Source organism: Varanus komodoensis, unplaced genomic scaffold (genome assembly GCF_004798865.1).
Source record: "Varanus komodoensis strain SLA01 unplaced genomic scaffold, ASM479886v1 scaffold1, whole genome shotgun sequence".
NCBI lineage: Eukaryota > Metazoa > Chordata > Lepidosauria > Squamata > Varanidae > Varanus > Varanus komodoensis.
The window spans coordinates 135,152,225-135,171,609 of record NW_025335268.1 but is presented as its reverse complement, the minus strand read 5'-3'; the positions used below and the strand labels follow the sequence as shown (position 1 = coordinate 135,171,609).

The window sequence follows — 19,385 nt, the reverse complement described above, 5'->3', positions numbered from 1 at the left end:
AGTAGATCGTAGTTGGGAGAGACATTCTAAAAAGGATTGTGGTCCCAAGCTATTTAAGGCTTTAAAGGTTAAAACGAACACCTTGAATTGCTCCTGAAAGCATACAGGCAGTCAATGCAAATGTGCCAGAATTGATTTTATATGTTTGGACCTACAGGTCCCAGTTATTAATATGGCTGCTGCATTCTGCATGTGGGCAGCCCCACATAAAGTGGATTGCAGTAATCTAATTTAGAGATTACCAGAGTGTAGATTACTGAAATCTGCCTACCCCTGTCCAAATAGGAGTGTAGCTGGTCCACCTGAACCTCAAGTGGCAAAAATGGATCAAGGAGAACCCTTAAGGCCCAAACCTGCTCCTTCAGAGGGAGAGCAACCCCATCTAGAACAGGTTGAATCCATCTATCTGGTCAAAGAATCCACCCACTAACAGCATCAGTCTTCTCTGGGTTAAGGTTCAGTTTGTTAGCCTCCATCCAGTCCATTGTCACAGCCACACAGTTTAGCACATTCACAGCTTCACCTGCTGATGATGAAAAAGAGAATTGGAGCTGTGTATCCTTAACATAGTAATGGCAATGCACTCCAAAATGCTGGATGACCCAAGTCAGTGGTTTCATGTAGATGCTAAACAGCATGGGGGACAGAACAGACTCCTGAATAATGTTATACTGGATAATCCAAAGGGTTGAACAATATTATCCATGTACCACCTTCTGGAGATAGCACTCTGTAAGAGCAGAACCACTGCAATGCATGTCTCCTACGTTCAACTCAGTCACCCCAGAAAGATGCCATGTTTGATGGTGTCCAAAGCTTTAGTGGCTTCCCTCACAGCTTAGAAATTGCTGTTCCATGGAAACTCACCAAAGCTTGATGTTGAACATGTTATTGATGTATGGCAAGCCCTTTGGAGGGACTGACTTCTACTGGCCTGATGCTTAGATCCCTTTTTGTAGCATGCTAACCTGCCTAGTCTCCTGGAACAGTAGGAATATCACCCTAAAATTAAAAGCTATTGCTTCACTTATGTCTATCTGTCAGGTTGTCTGGACTTTGTCATTTAAAAACAGTAAAGTTGGAAAATCTGTGTATTTGTGAATGTTAAAAAAATCTGATATTACGGGATTTTTGGAGCTTCTGATTGCACAAAATTGCCTTGGGGGTTGCATATTAGCTACCCCCATCTTGAAAGCAAAGGCATATCTGGCTTTTGTTAGATGATTTGTTAATGCTTACTAGTTCTTCTAAATCAGCAAGAGCTAGCTGTCTGGGAGTTGATCTGATGATATGTTTAATGATATGAGAACTGTGTTTTTGTTGTATGAATGTAGTATATTGTCTCATCATCTAAGCCAAAACTAACATTATGTTTCCAGAAAAATGTTCCAACATTTTCCACATTACTCTTGCTGGACCAGTTGCAGGTTTAGTTCCAAAAGAAACATATATAGTGTCTCCAGTTTTTTTTTTTATGAAAATTGAGAAAGATCAGATAGTCAGGCTTCAATCCTACACTTGCTTACTTGGGAGTAAAGCCCTCTTATTTAAATTGAATTTTCTTCAGAATAAACTGTTAGAGAATTGTGCTATCACTTCAAGAGTACTTAGTTAATAGCCTTTTCAGAATTAGGAAAGGTTTGGTTTCCAAAAACTGAGATTACCCCCCACCCCATGTATCATTGATGAGGGCCTTCATGAGTCCTCATATTGCCAGCACCTACTGGAAGGTAATAAAGAAACAGCAAGGCCAATTCCATCAGTCTTCCGGCATTGAACAAGCATCTATCAGTGGTACATCCTGTTGTGCAGCCAGCAGAGAAAACAGAGCTAGGTACGTTTCATTATGCTCCTGGGATCAGATATTGCTTGACTTCTATTCTTATTTTTTGTTAGCCATCTTTACTTTTTTTCTTTTAAAAACAAAATATGGGATATAATATGAAAAATAAAAAATGCAGGTGCCAACAATCAGTTTAGCAGTGTCATGTAAAGGCAGATAGTGGAGTTTCTTTTAAAATATCTTTAAATTTTCTTGAATGTATTTTTACATTAGCATTTGTTTGAGGTCTGCTTTTTAATGACTTGCTTCTATTCTTTCCAACAGTTATGCAGAAGGCTTGGCGGGAGAGAAATCCTCAGGCCCGAATCAAAGCAGCATATCAAGCTTTGGAATTAAATAATGAGTATGTTTGGTCTCAAGTCAGAGTCTAATTTCTAAATTAAAATTAAAGCTCATAGCATTGTTAAATAGTTTCTTAGAGCTTGCCAAATGATTCTCTGACTCAGGTGATGTATGTTCTGTTGGGGTGGAGCACTTCAGATTGCATTTTGTAGACCGAATGTCTGAATAGTCTCCCATAATCCTTAAGTCAAGGGTTAACCATGGGTTAGTGTTATGTGCATATCAGGTCACTGTGTTGGATAAACATAGTTTATCAGAGTTTGATATCGTTGATCACAATTTATATGCTATTGTGCTAGCTAACTTTAATCATTATGTCCTTCCTTCCTTCCTTCCTTCCTTCCTTCCTTCCTTCCTTCCTTCCTTCCTTCTCAGTTGTGCAACAGCATATGTTCTTCTGGCTGAGGAGGAAGCAGTTACTATCATAGATGCTGAAAAATATTTCAAGCAGGCTCTAAGAGCAGGGGAAACAGTTTATAGAAAATCTCAGCACTGCAGTTCTCAAAGTCCACAGCATGAAGCACAACTTCGTAAGTCTCCTTTCCTAAATTGTTTAAGATAAGCATTGAATTTGAGTGGTTCTAACTGAAATCTCTAGCAGAAGCAGCAGCAAGCTTTAATGATAAAGAATTAAAACCTACAGAAAAGTGTATAGATTAGAAATATAGTCAAAAGTATTCAATGACATTTTAATAGCATTTAAGCAGAAAGTGCTCAGTGTTTTACAACATGATCCTACAGGCCAGGTTCAATTCATTTCAGAAGTTTAAACCAAGGTAGGTGTGTGGGATTACAGTCTTAGACCTATTAGCTTGTTTTGATCGTGCAAACCTAGTCAGTAACTCTTAATGACTTATCTAGCAATTCTTTGGTAAGGAATCAATAGCTCAAGTTTACAATATGCTCCTCTTTTCTGTACGCCTTTTCTCCCTTTACTTCTTTTACCATGGAATGTGACATCTTAATTTTGAGGCTACAGGCAAGTTCTCAACCTTCAGTTTATGATTATGACGGAGAAGCAAATATGTGCTGAGGCTATGGATTTATTGTTTGGATGAGAGGGTGTTACAAGGTTTCTGGTTTCACAATTCCTGATAGGAAGATTTGAGAAATGCTTTGATTTGCTATGTTTATTAGGTCAGTATTTGGCACATCTTACTTTCTGTGCATTTTCTTTTCTTTTTCATAGAATCTAATCACTCAGCTTTACAAATTAAAAAGTACACATGTTTACTCACTTTGCCTATTTTCCATAAATGCTTATTTTGTGTAAAACCAGTACTAAGCCTATTGAAAATTGACAACAAGTCCTTTACATCTTAGGGACAGGGAAGGTAATTTTCTCCATAGTGTGCTTCTGAATTCCAAAAACAATTCAACAAAGCCTATATTGTGCACCTATTATGAAAATGTTGAAGCATTCATTTTTACAACAGGTCAAACCACTGATATTTTCATATCTGTATTTGAGAAGGAAAAATAAGCTATACCTGTGGAAATAAACACCTAAGTTGGTTGAAGTGTAACATTCCAGATTTGATATAACTGAATATATTTGATGCAATTTTTTTGTTCTAGGAAGAGACACCAATGTTCTGGTTTATGTGAAAAGAAGACTAGCTATGTGTGCAAGGAAACTTGGAAGAATTAAAGAAGCAGTAAAAATGATGAGAGATGTAAGTAATTTAGAAATAGAAACACAGTTTCTTTTGAGGCGATATTTTTCTTTTCGCAAGTAGTGACTTATCAGAGATGGTCACTGAATTGGAAGGGGAGCTTGCAGAAGGGAGCTCCACTGACCTGTTGTGTTACAGAAACAAGTATTTCTGCTAGTTTCTGTGAAACATGAAAGCCCTGCTGCAGACTTGATTACTTATGCAAGTGCATTGGATCCAGCAGAAACAGAGAAGCCACATTGGATACTATCTAAAGTCTGCAACAGCACCTGTACCTGCATGTAAACCTCATTGAATTCAGTGGGCTACTGTGCACTTTCTGTTTAGTTACCCATAAAGCTGGATTTAAGCATTGGTACTCACAAGAGTAAACAAGCACATGATCAACTGTAAGACAATACTTGTGTAACCTATTTATTCTCCCTCCGCCTCCACCAACCTTTTTACAGTTAATGAAAGAATTTCCTCTCCTAAGTGTGTTGAATATTCATGAAAACCTTCTAGAAGCACTTCTGGAGCTGCAGGCGTATGCTGATGTTCAGGCAGTTCTGGCAAAGTATGATGGTAAGAATGTATAAATTTAAGTGTGGATTAGATGCTGATTGCTTTGCTACTTTAATGAGACATTCATAAATAACTGGACTGCTTATGTTGTAAACATAGACTGCCCATGCTGTTGGACCATCAACAGTAGTGTCATAGATCATGATAGATCGTGCCTACAACCCAAGCTGATATTTTCACTCTCCCTGTGCTTTGTATCTTACCTTGGATGGGTCAAGATTGTTTGTCGTGTTCCATATTGCTAGCCAATATGAATTAGTTAAAATAACTGAATTTTCTGTTATTACATGCATATATGACCAAAAAAGTGGTCATATATCTTTTCCACTCTTCTGGATGCTGTTTAACATGTGACCTTTATGTATAACAAATTAAAAGCTTGCCCTGTGAGTAGCATGTTAGACTGATCTGCAGCAATTATTGATCCATTAACAACTTTTTTAAATTTACCATTTTTGAAGTTATATTTTTTCCACACAAAATCTCTGTGAAATATTTCAGATTAAAGAGCCATAATGCTCGTTAAGTTTAGTGCAAAATTTACTTAAATTCTGTATGTGAATTGAACAAAATAAGTTCTTGTAGCAAATCTTTTTCTGTTTTCCTCCATCAAGTTGTACACTTAATAGCATCTGATTAGCATACCATGGAATATAAAGGAAAACTAAAGTTTGTTACTGGAATACATGGACATATTCTGAGGATCTGGAATACAAGACATCATCAGATGCTGCCTGTGCTTTTCAACCCCCCCCCCCCCTTTTTCATTCACAGAAAGTTATTTCTGCTGTACATGCTAGAACTTGTGTTTTTATAGTAATTGTAAAATAAACACATAATCTTCCCTACACTTAATTTTGTCAGTAATTTAGGATAGTAAAAAGGGTTTATTGGTGCAGTATGTATGTGTACATGCATGTGTTCATTCTCATGCTAAAGAAAAGAGATCCTGAACTGACTTCAGAAAATATAAAAGGGAACTTCAATTCCTAATGCATCTGGAATAGTCTGCACAAAGATTAGCTCTTTAGGCTAGGAGAAAGAGTTGAGACATCCATCTTGGCTTGTTTTATTACATGGTAGGCAAGTCCAGGAGAAACATTTTTTTTTTTTGGTTATTTATACAACATGGAGTTTAGACATTGTGCTGGCTTGGAGGTAATGTTAAACTATTATTTAGTTTTATCTGAATGAACCTTGAGTTCATCAACTCCCATGTCTCTCTCCATGTATGTCAACTGTGAAGAGAAGCTGGAAAAATAGTGCTTCTGTTTTCAGTCAACTGCAGCTTGGCATTATATAGAACCCCGAACTGTGATTAGTTGTAACAATTGTGTATTGAAACAAGCCAACTTTATAAACATAGTTTGAAGTTGGCATATTTCAGTAAAAAAAACAGTTAAGACAATCCAGAGATTCAGACAGAATTGTGGCTAATAAAAAATGGAAGCAAAAGCTTCCTGTATCTTTCTGTCAGCCATATCACAGGAGAGGAAGCCAGGAGGAGAAGCTAATGAGACCAAGATTCATTTGCATAATATTATGCCATAGTCTAGTGCTGCACCTAACTGCAGCCACTGAAAAGTTTATTGTTGCACTATATTTAATGAAGAATTGGAAATGTTTAATCCTAAAGGCATAATTGGCCTGTTGTTTATAATTGCTTTTAAGGAAACAAAACAGACAATTTAACATTTAAAAAAGCTTCCTTTGACTCTTAAGTAGTTTTCCAGGAAAACTAATTGCCATGCTTCTGATTAAATTTAGGCAGAGGGCAAAGTCAGTGGCATAGTTTGAACAATGTATAAAGATTCAAATTAATTCCTTCACACTTCCAGCAGAGGGATGAGCAAGACTCAAGACCCTGAAAAGTTGCTCTGGTTCAAATGGACAGTCTGGATCCGAGTTTGTTGGAGTCACTAGTTTAATCCAACATGTATCATAGCTGCTTATGATTTTTATTTAAGTAAACAAAATTTAGACATGCATCCAGTGCTTTTTTTGTAAAAAAAAAAAAAAAAGTGCTGGAACTCATGTTGCCGTCAGCAGTAAGCACTCAGTGCACGACCACACACACCAATCCCAAGCCGAGCAGCGTCCCAAGCCGGGCGGCGCGGACACAAAAGCAGCCCGCAGGCACTATGTTAATGATGTTTGCTGCTGACCTGCTACGCCGACAGGCGATTCAAAATAACTTTGTAAAATCCATTGGAAAAAAAAGTGCCGGAATGCTGTTCCAGTGCGTTCTATGACAAAAAAAGCCCTGCATGCATCAATGCCAAGGACTGGTGTATGAAGTGATTCCAATGGTTCTCAGTTTTCTTGCCAGTCTTGCCAGTCTTGCCACGGCAAATGTACTGGCAAGTTTGATAAGAAACAGTCTTTAACTCAGGAATATGAATTTTAGGAGTAATTTTTGCCATCCTTCCCAGTGAGCTATGCTGTTGTTGCATTCCTCTGTCTACTGCACTCCAAATTTGCCAGTGGGAAAAATACACAATTTGCTTCCGAATTTCAGTGGCAAACCATTATGGAATGCTCAGACAGCAAAATTTAGTATACTTTAAAGCTAAATTTTACTATTGCAGCATTCTGTATTGTTTTGCTACTGAAATTTGGTTTCAAGTGTTTTTTTTTCTGCAATTGCTGTACATTTCAGTTGCAGAAGTTGCACTGGGGAATGGCAAGGGCTACATATTATCTTCCACTTTAACTGAACTATAGAACTGGAAAGATGAGAGAATGAAGATCATTCCTGTGACTGTGTTACATTTCACAGGCCCTTGATACTTAGAGCTGTTGCAGAGATGGTCCCTGAAAGGAATGCATATTCTTTGTTTAATTATACATTGCTTTTATGCATTTTAAAATGTGAAGTTATTTTACATAAAATTGTTGTAATCTGCTTAGAGAGTTTTCAGACTAGGTATAGCAGAATATAAGTTGAATAAATGCATAAATAATGTTGGAAATTGATTTTGATGTTGAGTCCCCCAAAGAACACCCTTCTTCTCTTGCTTGGACCTGGAGAGGGAAGCAGGTCTTGTCCCTGTGACTTTGCTGGGCTTCTGAGGCCCTCCAAAGCACAATGCAACTGGTCAGGGGAGAGGACAATGAGAGAGATTATGAATGTTTTGGATTCTGATTTCTTCTTGATGAATTTATTATATTGTAGAAATGCTGAGCAAAGCATATAGGCTGAAATGTTCCCTTTAAACTTCATTTCCAGATAAAACTACTGTATAAATATCACCCAGTATAAATGGGGAATTATTTTTGAAATGTTTCTCACATTAGGATCTAAAGACAACCATTTATTGTTCTATAGATATCAGCCTTCCGAAATCAGCAGCAATATGTTATACCGCAGCACTCTTAAAGGCCAGAGCAGTTTCAGATAGGTAAGTGAAATATTTGAACCAGGCACTAGTGCAGTAGAAAAGATCTGGCTTTAACACTTCTGGATTAAAAGAGCATAGTAACAGGGTTCTGAAAACTCTCAGAACAAGATTTTCGAATATATGCAAAGTGTTCATGTGACTCATTGTATACTCAAATCTTGTACAGTGCACAGTGAGTTATATGATAGGTGATACATACTTCATAACACACTTGCAAGGGCTCTTGATGTGGAATTAAGTAGTCATGTAGCTGCTTTATTGTTATGTGCATTAAAAGCTCACAATAGACTTGCTTCCTGGTTGATACCAAAGCAAAGCGAGTCATCATTTGACTTGTGTCATGAATCTGCTGCTCTTGAACAGCAAAATGTTAAATACCTGCAATGGTAAACTGTTTCTCGTGATGATTTCCATGCTGTTACAAAATGGCAATTGGACTTTGTTGTGGCACTGAACCAACTGGCAATTCGGAGGGAGCATGTGGCTGTGCTGAACCGGTGCCTGGCCGAGGTAATGGGCTGGTTGAGGGCCAATAAACTGAAGCTCAATCCAGACAAGATGGCAGTCCTGTTGGTTGGCGGATCGGGCTTCGATGAGGGTGAATTGAACCTAGTCCTGAATGGGGTTGCACTCCCTCTTAGGGACAAGGTCTGCAGCTTGGGAGTGCTCCTTGACCCAGAGCTTTCACTGGAAGCTCAGGTGACAGTGGTGGCGAGGAGCGCTTTCTTTCAGCTTCAGCTGATCCATCAGCTGCGCCCCTACCTGGAGTACGTCTGCCAGGCGACAGTGACACACGCGTTGGTGACTTCCCGCCTTGACTTCTGTAACGCGCTCTACATGGGGCTACCCTTGAAGACAGTCCGAATACTTCAATTGGTTCAACATAGAGCTGCCAGGCTGCTGACGGGGACTGGGCGTTATGTTCACATGACTCCAGTCCTCCGTCAGCTTCACTGGCTTCCCATTGAAGTCCGGGCCCAATTCAAGGTGTTGGTGATGACCTGTAAAGCCCTAAACGGCTTGGGTCCTGGTTACCTGAAGGAGCGCTTATGCCCGCCCGCCCCCTGAGATCAGCGGGAGAGGCCCTTCTCCGGGAACCCTCAGTGAAGGAAATTAGGAGGGTAAGTACTCGGAGGAGGGCTTTCTCTGTGGTGGCACCCAGTCTATGGAATGCGCTCCCCAGAGAGGTTCCCCTGGCGCCGTCGTTATTTGTTTTTCGGCGCCAGGCGAAGATCTTTTTATTCAAATGTCATTTTAACTGTTAATACTATTTATTTTATTTTTTGGCCAGGGTGACTTATTTTATATTGTTAATTTATAGTATTTTAATTGATTTATTTGTAAGCCGCCCCGAGGCTTCGGCGAATGGGGCGGCATAGAAATTTTCTAAATAAATAAATAAAATGTATGTGGGAAGCTGCTGCTTGTGATCAGCTCACCATATAAAAAAGAAACTGCATGGGTTCAGTTCCAAATAACCAACATTTGAGTACTTTTTTGTGTAAACTGAGCTTAATCAAGACAGAGGTGCTCCTGGTTAGTCAAAAGGCCAATAAGGGAATAGGATTCAACCTGTACTGAATGGGTTATGCTAAAGAAAAACTTCTTGGAGGCTACTCCTGGGCTATGAAGCTCCCTGCTAAGAAAGGGCAGGTTCACTCTTTCTTTGTTCCACTGTGGGACAAAGATCATTTAATTCAAGCAGATTTTTAGTACAAAGGTCTATTGAGCTGGATGCTGTTTTCTTCTTTATTGTCTCTGTGCATCACACATATGGGCTCTGTGCTTGAGTGGGCCCTGTTGTCAGGAAGATTTTCCTAGCTAAACTTGTTCCAAAGGAAGCCTCACCCCTCCCTACCTCATTCTAGTATATATACGAGGGGTTCTCACTCCAGTTCTTTTCCAACAGCCATTTTGGGTGCCTACAAATCAAATAAGTAAATTGCCCAACTAAGATCCAAGATGGACAGGAGCATTTGCTTTTACCTTTTAAAAAACTTTACATGTTACATTCTTATGAGTTTGCACTTTCTGTCCATTTAGCTACATAGTACTTGAAACATGGATTCCTACCTTGTTTCCAACACTTTATATACCTAATTGATAGCTCTGTTCAGTTTTGGATATAAAGAGATGACTATTCACCTTTTCTATAAATACAAAACTTTGTAGATGGCAGTTTTAGTACATTTCTTTATTTTGCTGTCTAATTTGAGATTTTTTAATCTAAGTTTTATTTTTGATTATTCTATCTGTTCCTTGCCTTGGTTTTAGTAACTTAACAAGCTTCTGAATGTCACTGCAGGTTCTCTCCAGAAACAGCCTCTAGAAGAGGGCTTAGCACAGCAGAAATTAATGCTGTAGAGGCAATACACAGAGCAGTTGAATTTAACCCTCATGTACCAAAGGTATGTGTGTGTTTATTTCTCCTGTAAGCATACTAAAATAATTGTACTCAATGCTGAGATACATCTTTTGAACTCTTCTTTTTATATACCATATTCAAATTAGAATTGCATATCTTAAGTACAAAAACACAGAATTCTTAACATGATGCTTTTCTTGTGAAACAAATGGGGTGATCAGCACTTTTGGGAGAGTAGTAATAGGGAGAAAAGGCAATTTACCCCCTAACAGTCTTTCCCACCCCCCTGTCCCAAATTCACACACAAACGAAAGTGAGTTCTGACTACAAGGAAAGCAACTAGGGGAAAACGCAAAAAGTTGTATAAATGTTTATGTATAAATGCAGTGTAAATACAGATTGCTAGAATCATGGAATAGTAGAGTTGGGAAGGACCTGTAAGGCCATCAAATCCAACCCTCTGTTCAGTGCAGAACTCCCAAGTTCAAGCATTCCCAACAGATGGCTGTTCAACTGCTTCTTGAATGCCTCCGATATGGGAGAGCCCACAGCCTCCCTTGGTAGTTGGTTCCACTGCCACGTTGTTCTAACACTCAGGATTTTTTCCTGATATCCCTCTGGAATCTGCCTTCCTATAACTTGATCCTACTATTCAGTGTGCTGGAGAAGACTCCTGCAAGTCCCTTGGACTGCTAGGTGATCAAACCGGTCAGTCCTAGAGGAGATCAACTCTGACTGCTCTTTAGAAGGCCAGATAGTGAAGATAAAACTCAAATACTTTGGCCACCTAATGAGAAGGAAGGAGTCACTGGAGAAGAGCCTAATGCTGGGAACAATAGATGGCAAAAGAAGAAGGGGACAGCAGAGATGAGGTGGCTAGATGGAGTCACTGAAGCAGTCAGCATGAGCTTAAGTGGACTCCGGGGGATGGTGGACGACAGGAAGGCCTGGAGGAATGTTGTCCATGGGGTCGCGATGGGTTGGACACAACTTCGCGACTAACAACAACAAAATTATTCAGTGTCTGTATTCTGGCATGATTGAAAAGTGACCTGGTTCTCCTTTGTGTCACAACCTTTCAGCTATCTGAAAAGTGCTGTCATATGTCCCCTCAGCCTTTTCGTCAGGCTAAACATGTCCAATTTCTTCAATCTTTCCTCACAGGGCTTTGTTTCCAGCCCCTCTTAGTTGTCCTACTTAGTACCTTTTCCAATTTGCCTTCAGCTTTCCTGAAGCGTGATGCCCAAAACTGGACCTAGTACTTAAGATTGGGCCCATCTACAGCCAGATAGAGGGAAAACAGTATCTCACATAATTTGGAAGCTATACTTATGTTAATGCAGTCCGAAGTAACATTTTCTGCATCCCATTGTTGATTCATATTCCGCTTGAGACCTACAGCAATTCCAAGAACCTTCCTACATGTAGGATTGTTGAACCAAGTATCTTCCGGCTTGTACCTGTGTATTTGGTTCTCTTGTCCTAGGTATAGAACTTTGCATTAGTTCCTGTTAAATTTAATTCTATCTTACAAAGTATTAGCTAACCCATCCAATGTTGTATCATCTGCAAATCTAATCAGTAGTCCCGGCTTTTCCTCATCCAAGTCACTAATAAAAATGTTGAAAAACACTAGGTCCAGGACTTTGCCCTGTCATTTCCTGCTTGTTACCACTCCCCAATTCAAGAAGGTGCCATTGATGAGCACTCCAACTCTGATTTTGTAGCCAGCTGTGGATCCACCTAATAGCGGTTCCATCTAGCCTGCTTTTAGCTAGTTTACTAATCAGAATGTCATGGGACGCTTTGTCAAAAGCTTTAGTGAAGTTAAGATATATTATGCCCAAAGCATTTCCACCATCCACCAAGGAAATTACACAAGCAAAATGGTAACAGATAAGTTTAGTGAGATTTGTTCTTGATAAATCTTTGCTGATTTTCTACTGATTACTGCATTGCCTTCAAGGTGCTTAAGACCAACTTCTTTATGATCTCTTCCAAAATTTCCCAGGGAATGATGTCAGACTAATTGGTCTGTAGTTCCCAGGATCCTCCTTTTTGCCTTTTTTGAAGAAAGGGACAACATTAGCCCTCTTCCAGTCATCTGGCACTCCTCCCATCCTCCTTGATTTCTCAAATATAATAAACAGTGTTTCTGAGAATTTGCCTTTGCAGTAATGTTCCTTTACAAATACCTTACCTAGTCCATGTATTCCCTTTATTTATTTATATATATTTTGTGCTGCCCAATAGCCAAAGCTCTTTGGGCAGTTCATATTGTTTCAGATAAATGTGGATTTGGAAATGGACATTTTTTCAAAATGTCATCTTAGGGCAGAACTACTATGTGTTGCAAACCCCATACTTATGTATTAACTGTCAGGTTTATCTTTTATACCGGCCCACAAAGAACAGTTTTCAAACTCAAATTGCATTGGGTAATAAATGTTTCAAAAGCATCTCTTCTCTGTTTTGCTTTGTTTGTTCGACCTGTGGTGCTTTAAATGGCCAGGGACCAAAATGCCACTACTTTCATATATGGATTTCCCTAGGAAGAAAGCTTTGCTGGCAAATTCATTGCTCTAGGTTACTACCACTGTTTCAGTCCTCAGGAACAGGGCAGTATCATTGATAGTCCGGTACTGTGGATCATCATTTTGATTGTGTGTTTGTTTTTGAGAGACTAGAGAGCTCATTTTCCCAAGAGGAAGCCATGTTTGTTTCATCAAAAACAATAACTTCTCATGGCACCTTAAAGTACCACTGATTATGAGAAAAGCTTTTGTGAACTGGACAACTCATTCTCCTTTATTTCTGAGTTGCTTCTGTTACTCATTTCAGTTCGTATTTATGTTAAAGCTGTAATGAGAATGCCATGTGGCTTGAATACTCTGTGAACCACCATGAGTCTTCCCTTTGGTAGAAAAGTGTCATATAAATCTACATAGAAATATATAAACCATTTCTTCTTCAAAATATTGAGCACATATCCCTTTGTCTCTGCTGGCTGCACTTGAGTTCTTAAGGTGAAGGGCCTCTGATGCTAACTTCAGAGACTGGACAGTTTTATGCAGAGAGAGGCAGGCCTTAATGTATTGGAGTCCTCTGTATGCAACCTGTGCCCCACTACTTTTATTTCCAAATGAATGTGAAGGAAATTGATCTTATGTACATGAGTAGGGATAAGATACATAATTTGGGGGGTGGGGAGATTTGGAGGGGTACAGCACACCTAGCGATTGCTCATTGCCTTAGGGAGAGCTACCTGCCACTTCGAGAACTACAAGAACAGAACAACTTGCCAGGAAAAATGATTCTATTGCATTATTTTAAACAACTTCATCAATAGTCAGAGCATATTGTACATAGAAATAAGTTAAAATAACTTCTCTAGAGAAAAACTTTTATAAGCTTTTTTCCCCAAAGATTGTGATTGTTAATGGATCCATTTCTTTGCCTAATAGGAAATGAAAGCTTTTTCTAAATGGCTGAAATGTAGGATTTCATCCAGTTGGAAACCAGATGCATCAGATAAATCAGACAATAAGAAACAGATGGGTTCTCAGAAGGACATTAGAGCTAGAGTTTTAGTCCCATCCTTTTTTTGTAATGAAGTGTAGTTCCAAATGAACCTGTAAATCATTCTACATACAGTGGGTTTGAGCCTTTCCTCTGTAGGCACAGAGCCTCTGCATGGAAGAATCCCAGGGCAAACAGCCTGGTTCTTTCTTTGAAGAAAGATGACATCCTGGAAATCCTCTTGTCAAGTAAGGACACTGAAACTTTAAAACTTTTCTTCTGGGAGTGATTCATCTAGTTTTGTCCTATCTCCTTTGGGCATGTAGGACTATTTACTGTCCTTCTTAACAGTAAGGCTTCACGTTTCTAAGTAAGAATTACTCCATTTTTAAATACTGTATGAAGTGATGGGGAGGTGGACTAGTAATACTGAGGAAATTCTAGCCTTGTATAACTATCTGATTAGCCAAGGAACTCTGGCAGGACACTAGCTGCAGGATTTAAACAACTATGTAGAAAGAGGGTCAAGAAAGATTAAGGAAGAAGCAGCTTAAACAGCAGTGCCTGTTTGCACCAAACAGTGGGTACAGATGTTCCTTTTAAAGATAAGGTTTATTTTTAATGTATTAATTATTTTGGCTGTAAAGTGTTCTTTTACAACCAAGATCAAGTCTTGGACATGTCCAAGAGGTAGACTCGCATACCTCCAGAGTATGAACCTGCCCTGCTACCATCATACAAGGCATTTCCTGTACCTTGAATTCTATCACTGGGTCCAGCTGGTGGTGGCCTGCGAGCCTCAGTGCTTAAACTAAGAGAGGCATTGCTGCTTCAGCCTAATTCAGTCTAACCCAGTCTTCCTCTAAATTAAGAGGCAGGGCCTTTCAATAACAGCATAAGTAATTTTAGGTCTGCAAGAAACCAGTTTCTAGAGGTAATTCTAAGAGTTCTTCTCAAACCCCAACTTCACTATCCACTTTCTTCTCAATAAGCAAAGGGGCATATAAGTACAGCTATAGCATAAGAAGGCAGCTCCTGAACTTTCTTCTTCCCCACAAAAACCTAGAATTTCATTCTTCTTACTTGTACAAAGATGATTAAGAATAGAACCAGCAGGTATGAATTCTCTGCCCCAACTCCCAGAAAGCTCTGGTGCCTGTCTAACTCAAGAAAGAGGGGGAAATTTCCTAGGCAGACAGTTCTTGCATGGGTCAAAAAAGGCTACCCCCATTAATTGGATGATGGTGATAGTAGAGAAAGCTGTGAGTTATGTTGCATTCAACATGTTAATTTTGTCCTAGAAAAAACAGATCCTTAGAGCCCTGGATTACATCCTTCACATTCAGACGACAGAGAAAACACAATTTTTGTAAGCCGCCCCGAGGCTCTTTGCGAATGGGGCGGCATAGAAATGTTTTAAATAAATAAATAATAAATAAATTTTAATACACATTATGATATTTTCTTTCTTTTAAAAGTTCTCTAAAAGACTGAGAACTAAAGACCAGTCCTCATTCTCAAGGATGTCAGCTGATTCTTCTGCATGATGTAATCTCTCAAGGAAATTATTTGGAGCATTGTGGAAGTGCTTCAGAGCAATAACCTGCTCTAAAACTACCTGGCACAGAAATGTTTCCATGCTAATTTCTCTTAGGAAAACCTGCTTGTGTTTGCATTACTTTAATAATTTAGTATAATAAACTTGACAGTATAAAGTACTTCTAGAAAGCTGACAATGAAACTCACACATGTGTGATTGTCATACCTGGCCATCTAGGTAGAGATGTAATATGCTATAAATGTATGAAATGCATAATAAATGTTGACACTTCGTATTTATGGGACTTAGTGCTTGGACATTTCTTTACAAGAGTCAATAGATAGAGATGCTGAAGTTTTTATCCAAACACAGTTAATAGTGCTATTATATTTGTCTCGGCTCTCAAAATGAAGCCTGATTTTTTTTAAAATGAACACTTGTTGGGGATTCTTAAAAGCTAAAGAATTGTGCCTTAACCATTTTTTCCTAACACTGAGGATATTTAGAACTCTTAAATTTATTGCAATGACTTTGCTTATAGAAGTAGAATGTGTTAGGCAAAAGTTACTAATTGAAAAGTAAGTTAGAAACATCCATGAGGTCAGGTAAATGGGCTACCCTGAAATTCAAAGGTTTGTAAGCTGATGTCATTGTCTGTCTAATTTCACCCACCCACCCCACCCTACTATCTTTCCAAGATAGCTTTTAAAAGCATTTTATTCTTTGTTTTTTCTCTAGTCATAATATGTAACAATTAAAGCCTTCCTACTACTCCAGTAAAATCTCTGTCACCCAATGCAACAAGCCAGAATGAGAAACTTCCTCTCCCGCCCAGTTTTAGTCTAAATGAATGCATATAATTGGAACTTCAACAAGCTCTACACATTCCTGGCACTGATGATATATGGCCCTTGCAGTCTTGATAGTGGAAGGATGGCTTATCCCTGGACATAATCCTCCTCAGATAATCAGGGCGTCCAAATGGTTCTTGCCTTGAAGGTCTGAATTTATCCATCCAGTCTTCTGTCTGCCTGTCCAGTCTGATAGAATGTGCACTGAGAGAGCTAATTGCTGAGAGAATTTGCTGCTTGCCTGCATGACTGATCAAGAGCTCACCAAGTTCATTTCAGACAGTCTCAGACAGATTTTTCTTCAGCCTGTGCCTTTAGGGGAAGAAGATTATGATGTATTATCATTATCCAGTTAGGTGTCTTTTCAATTGCTTCAAACTCCTGTGTCTTTAAGAAGTATGTGCTATCTTTTTGTGCAGTTCTAACTAGCTTCACATGTTGTCAAGAAAATTAGTCCATCATGTTATCAATAATTTTACTGTCCTTTCTGGTAATGCTTTCTTTCAGATTTCATTATTTGTATTAGTACAAATTCCAGCTTACAAAGGGACTGGTAAGAATGATGTGTCAGCTATATTAGATACAGACACAGTTTTTTGGGTTAAGGAAAAGTCCAGTTCTAACAAATAGTGTGCATCCACACTATTTATAATGGTTATTATTAACCTGACCAGTTGCTGCATTTTTGTTTGTGTGCACACATACTACCTGAGATGATTTTCCAGGTAATACACGTTCAATCTAAAAATTACATATTCTTTTGAAGTAACAATTGTATGTTTTGATTTTTTTTAAAAAAATATGGATTTCTTCTAATACCAAGCCCTTAAAATAATCTTAGTCAAAACTAAATGTTCAAAGAAGAAAGAATATAAAACTGGCAGTGAAATTTTATGAAATTTAAAAAAATTCTCCTCCCTTTAAAAAATTCCACTGAGTTGAATATCTCATACTTCCAGGTAAGTGGGCCAATAGGATACCAGCTAGGTACTCAGGGAATTTTTAAACAATTTGTTTGTTCCTTAATAAGAGATCACTGGCAAATCTGAGAAGCTGGTCTTGAATTCAGAAACCTGTTTCCATCAAATACTATTCCTAGCTGGAAATGAAATCCACCAATTAATGAGAGTGTCTAAAAGTGTATACTACTTAATATATCTCAGTTATATCACATTTTTACTAGTTTTTATTGTGAATTTCCAAATAAAGGCCAAAACTCAAACTGCAGCAAGAAGGAGAAAAAATAAAATTGAAATAAAATATAGCAGTCTTCTTACACGTGACTTAAGTTTTCAAGGAAATTCATTACGGAATGGAACCCCATAGGAATTTACAAAACAAGGCATTCTCTTTTGAAATACTGGGTGAAAAATAGAGGAATACAATATAAAACACAGTTCAAGGTATTACACTCATTATAAGTGTATTTACTCCATAGACTTAATTTTAAAGATGCCCATCTATCAATGCCCTGCAAGATCTCATTATTTACCCTACTTAAATTTAGCACAGTGATTTGAGATACATCTGTAAAGACAAGTATTCCCAAATAAATAAACTCTGAGCAGAATCTGAATTTCCAGTTAACAAGCAAACTATGGAGTAAGGGATCTCCGTTCAGTTCAGACTGATCAGTTAATTGAATAGCCACATAAATATCTAGAATTCTTAACTGTGGCATCAGAGTTGGAACAGATATCTAGAGTTCCAAGAGAAAAATTAGATAATTTGCATAAGGTTTAAGTGTTATACAAATATGCACAAATATTGTGTTTGTCAAAGGCCAATAAGGGTGTATTTTGTCTCCATATCTCTTCCATCTGTGTGCAGAAATAGTATAAGGAAAACTGGATTAGTAAGAAAGGAGGGAGTGACAATTGACAGTAGATATATCAGTAATTTAAAATATGCAGATTATACTATATTACTAGCAGAAATTCGCAGTGAATTGAAGTGATTCCTGCTTGAAAGCCAAAGAAGAAAGTACAAAAGCAGGACTACAATTGAACATTAAGAAAACAAAAATTATGGCTACAGAAGAATATTAAGGTCAGCAATGAAGAAATTGAAATTGTGAAAGATTTTATATACCTTGGCACAGTCATCAATTGAAAGGGACACTGTAGCCAAGAAATTTGAAGAAGACTGAGGCTTGGAAGGGCAGCAATTAAAGAACTAGAAAAAATAATCAAGTGTAAAGTTGCTTCACGTGAAGAAGACAAAGACCGAGATCATCCATACTGTTGTATTTCTAATCACTGTGTAATACTGTTAAAGCTGGACAGTTGAAAAAAACTACAGGAAGAGAATTTATGTGTTTGGAACATGGTGCTATAGGAGAACTTTGCAAATAACCTGGATCCTGACAGAGAGCTGTGTCCTAGATCAAATCAAACTAGAAATTTTTCTGGGAGCAAAAATTAAAAAAACAAGCTGTCATGCTTTAGGCAGTTCCCAAGAAGAGTGTAATGCTAGGAAAGGTCAAAGCAGTGGGGTAGGGGGAAGAAGAAGACCAACTATGAGTTGGCTGAGTTTCATAAAGGAAGATGCAGCCTTGATTTTACAAGAGTTGAGTTGCACTTTCAAGGACAGGACATTTTAGAGGGCATTCATTCATAGAGCATCCATAACTTGGACATGACGTGATGGCACATGGCAGTAACAACAATTTCCTTAGTATGCAAAGGCAACAATAAAGGCTCCTTTTCTAAAGTGGCTAAACAGAGATTAATATGAGAAAAGGAAGTTTCCATATCTCCCTGTGATATTTCATAGCTTCTACAGTATCATTCTAAACAAATTGTAAAGATCAAGTGTTTATATCTTCAGGATGAGCATATCTCAGTTCTGTCACATTTAGATACAAGTGCTGGAGGTAGGAGCAAATATTAATGAAATTATTAAGAGCTAAGAAGATCACTGGGACTGGGTGAGGAGAGAGAGCGATGGTCTTGCATTCTGGATTCACAATTACAATATTTTCTTCATTAATATCTTCTCAACCTCTGTTTTTGCTCTGAAAATAATTAGTTAAATGTGAATTTTAAAATTGCCTATTCTTGCAACTTCCACTTATTTATGCTACATGTCTGCATGGCATAATACAGAAAGACAGCCAGACTTTAACCCCTGAGCTGGAGTGTTCACAATCGATGATTCTACAAGCTGAGACATTAACTTAGTCCAGGCTTGACCATTGTTGCAACTTTCCCCTTTTGTTATTTATGAAATCTAGCTCAACATCAAACTAGTAATTGCAGAGACCATGAGGAGGCATGTCAGAG

General features: G+C 38.3%; 1 protein-coding gene across 6 annotated transcripts in view; it reads left to right on the top strand.

Annotated features, from left to right (window-relative positions):
* ST7L (suppression of tumorigenicity 7 like) overlaps positions 1 to 19,385 on the top strand; it is a 55,235-nt gene that overhangs the window by 11,487 nt on the left and 24,363 nt on the right. For all 6 annotated transcript variants that reach the window (XR_006416401.1, XM_044447245.1, XM_044447263.1 and 3 more), the window contains exons 6-11: positions 2,108 to 2,186; positions 2,561 to 2,715; positions 3,764 to 3,861; positions 4,311 to 4,425; positions 7,754 to 7,826; positions 10,132 to 10,234. Coding sequence is in view for 5 of the 6 variants with exons in the window: in XM_044447245.1 (XP_044303180.1) it covers positions 2,108 to 2,186; positions 2,561 to 2,715; positions 3,764 to 3,861; positions 4,311 to 4,425; positions 7,754 to 7,826; positions 10,132 to 10,234 (623 nt within the window). In the remaining variant the exon portion in view is untranslated. The remainder of the gene's footprint in view (positions 1 to 2,107; positions 2,187 to 2,560; positions 2,716 to 3,763; positions 3,862 to 4,310; positions 4,426 to 7,753; positions 7,827 to 10,131; positions 10,235 to 19,385) is intronic.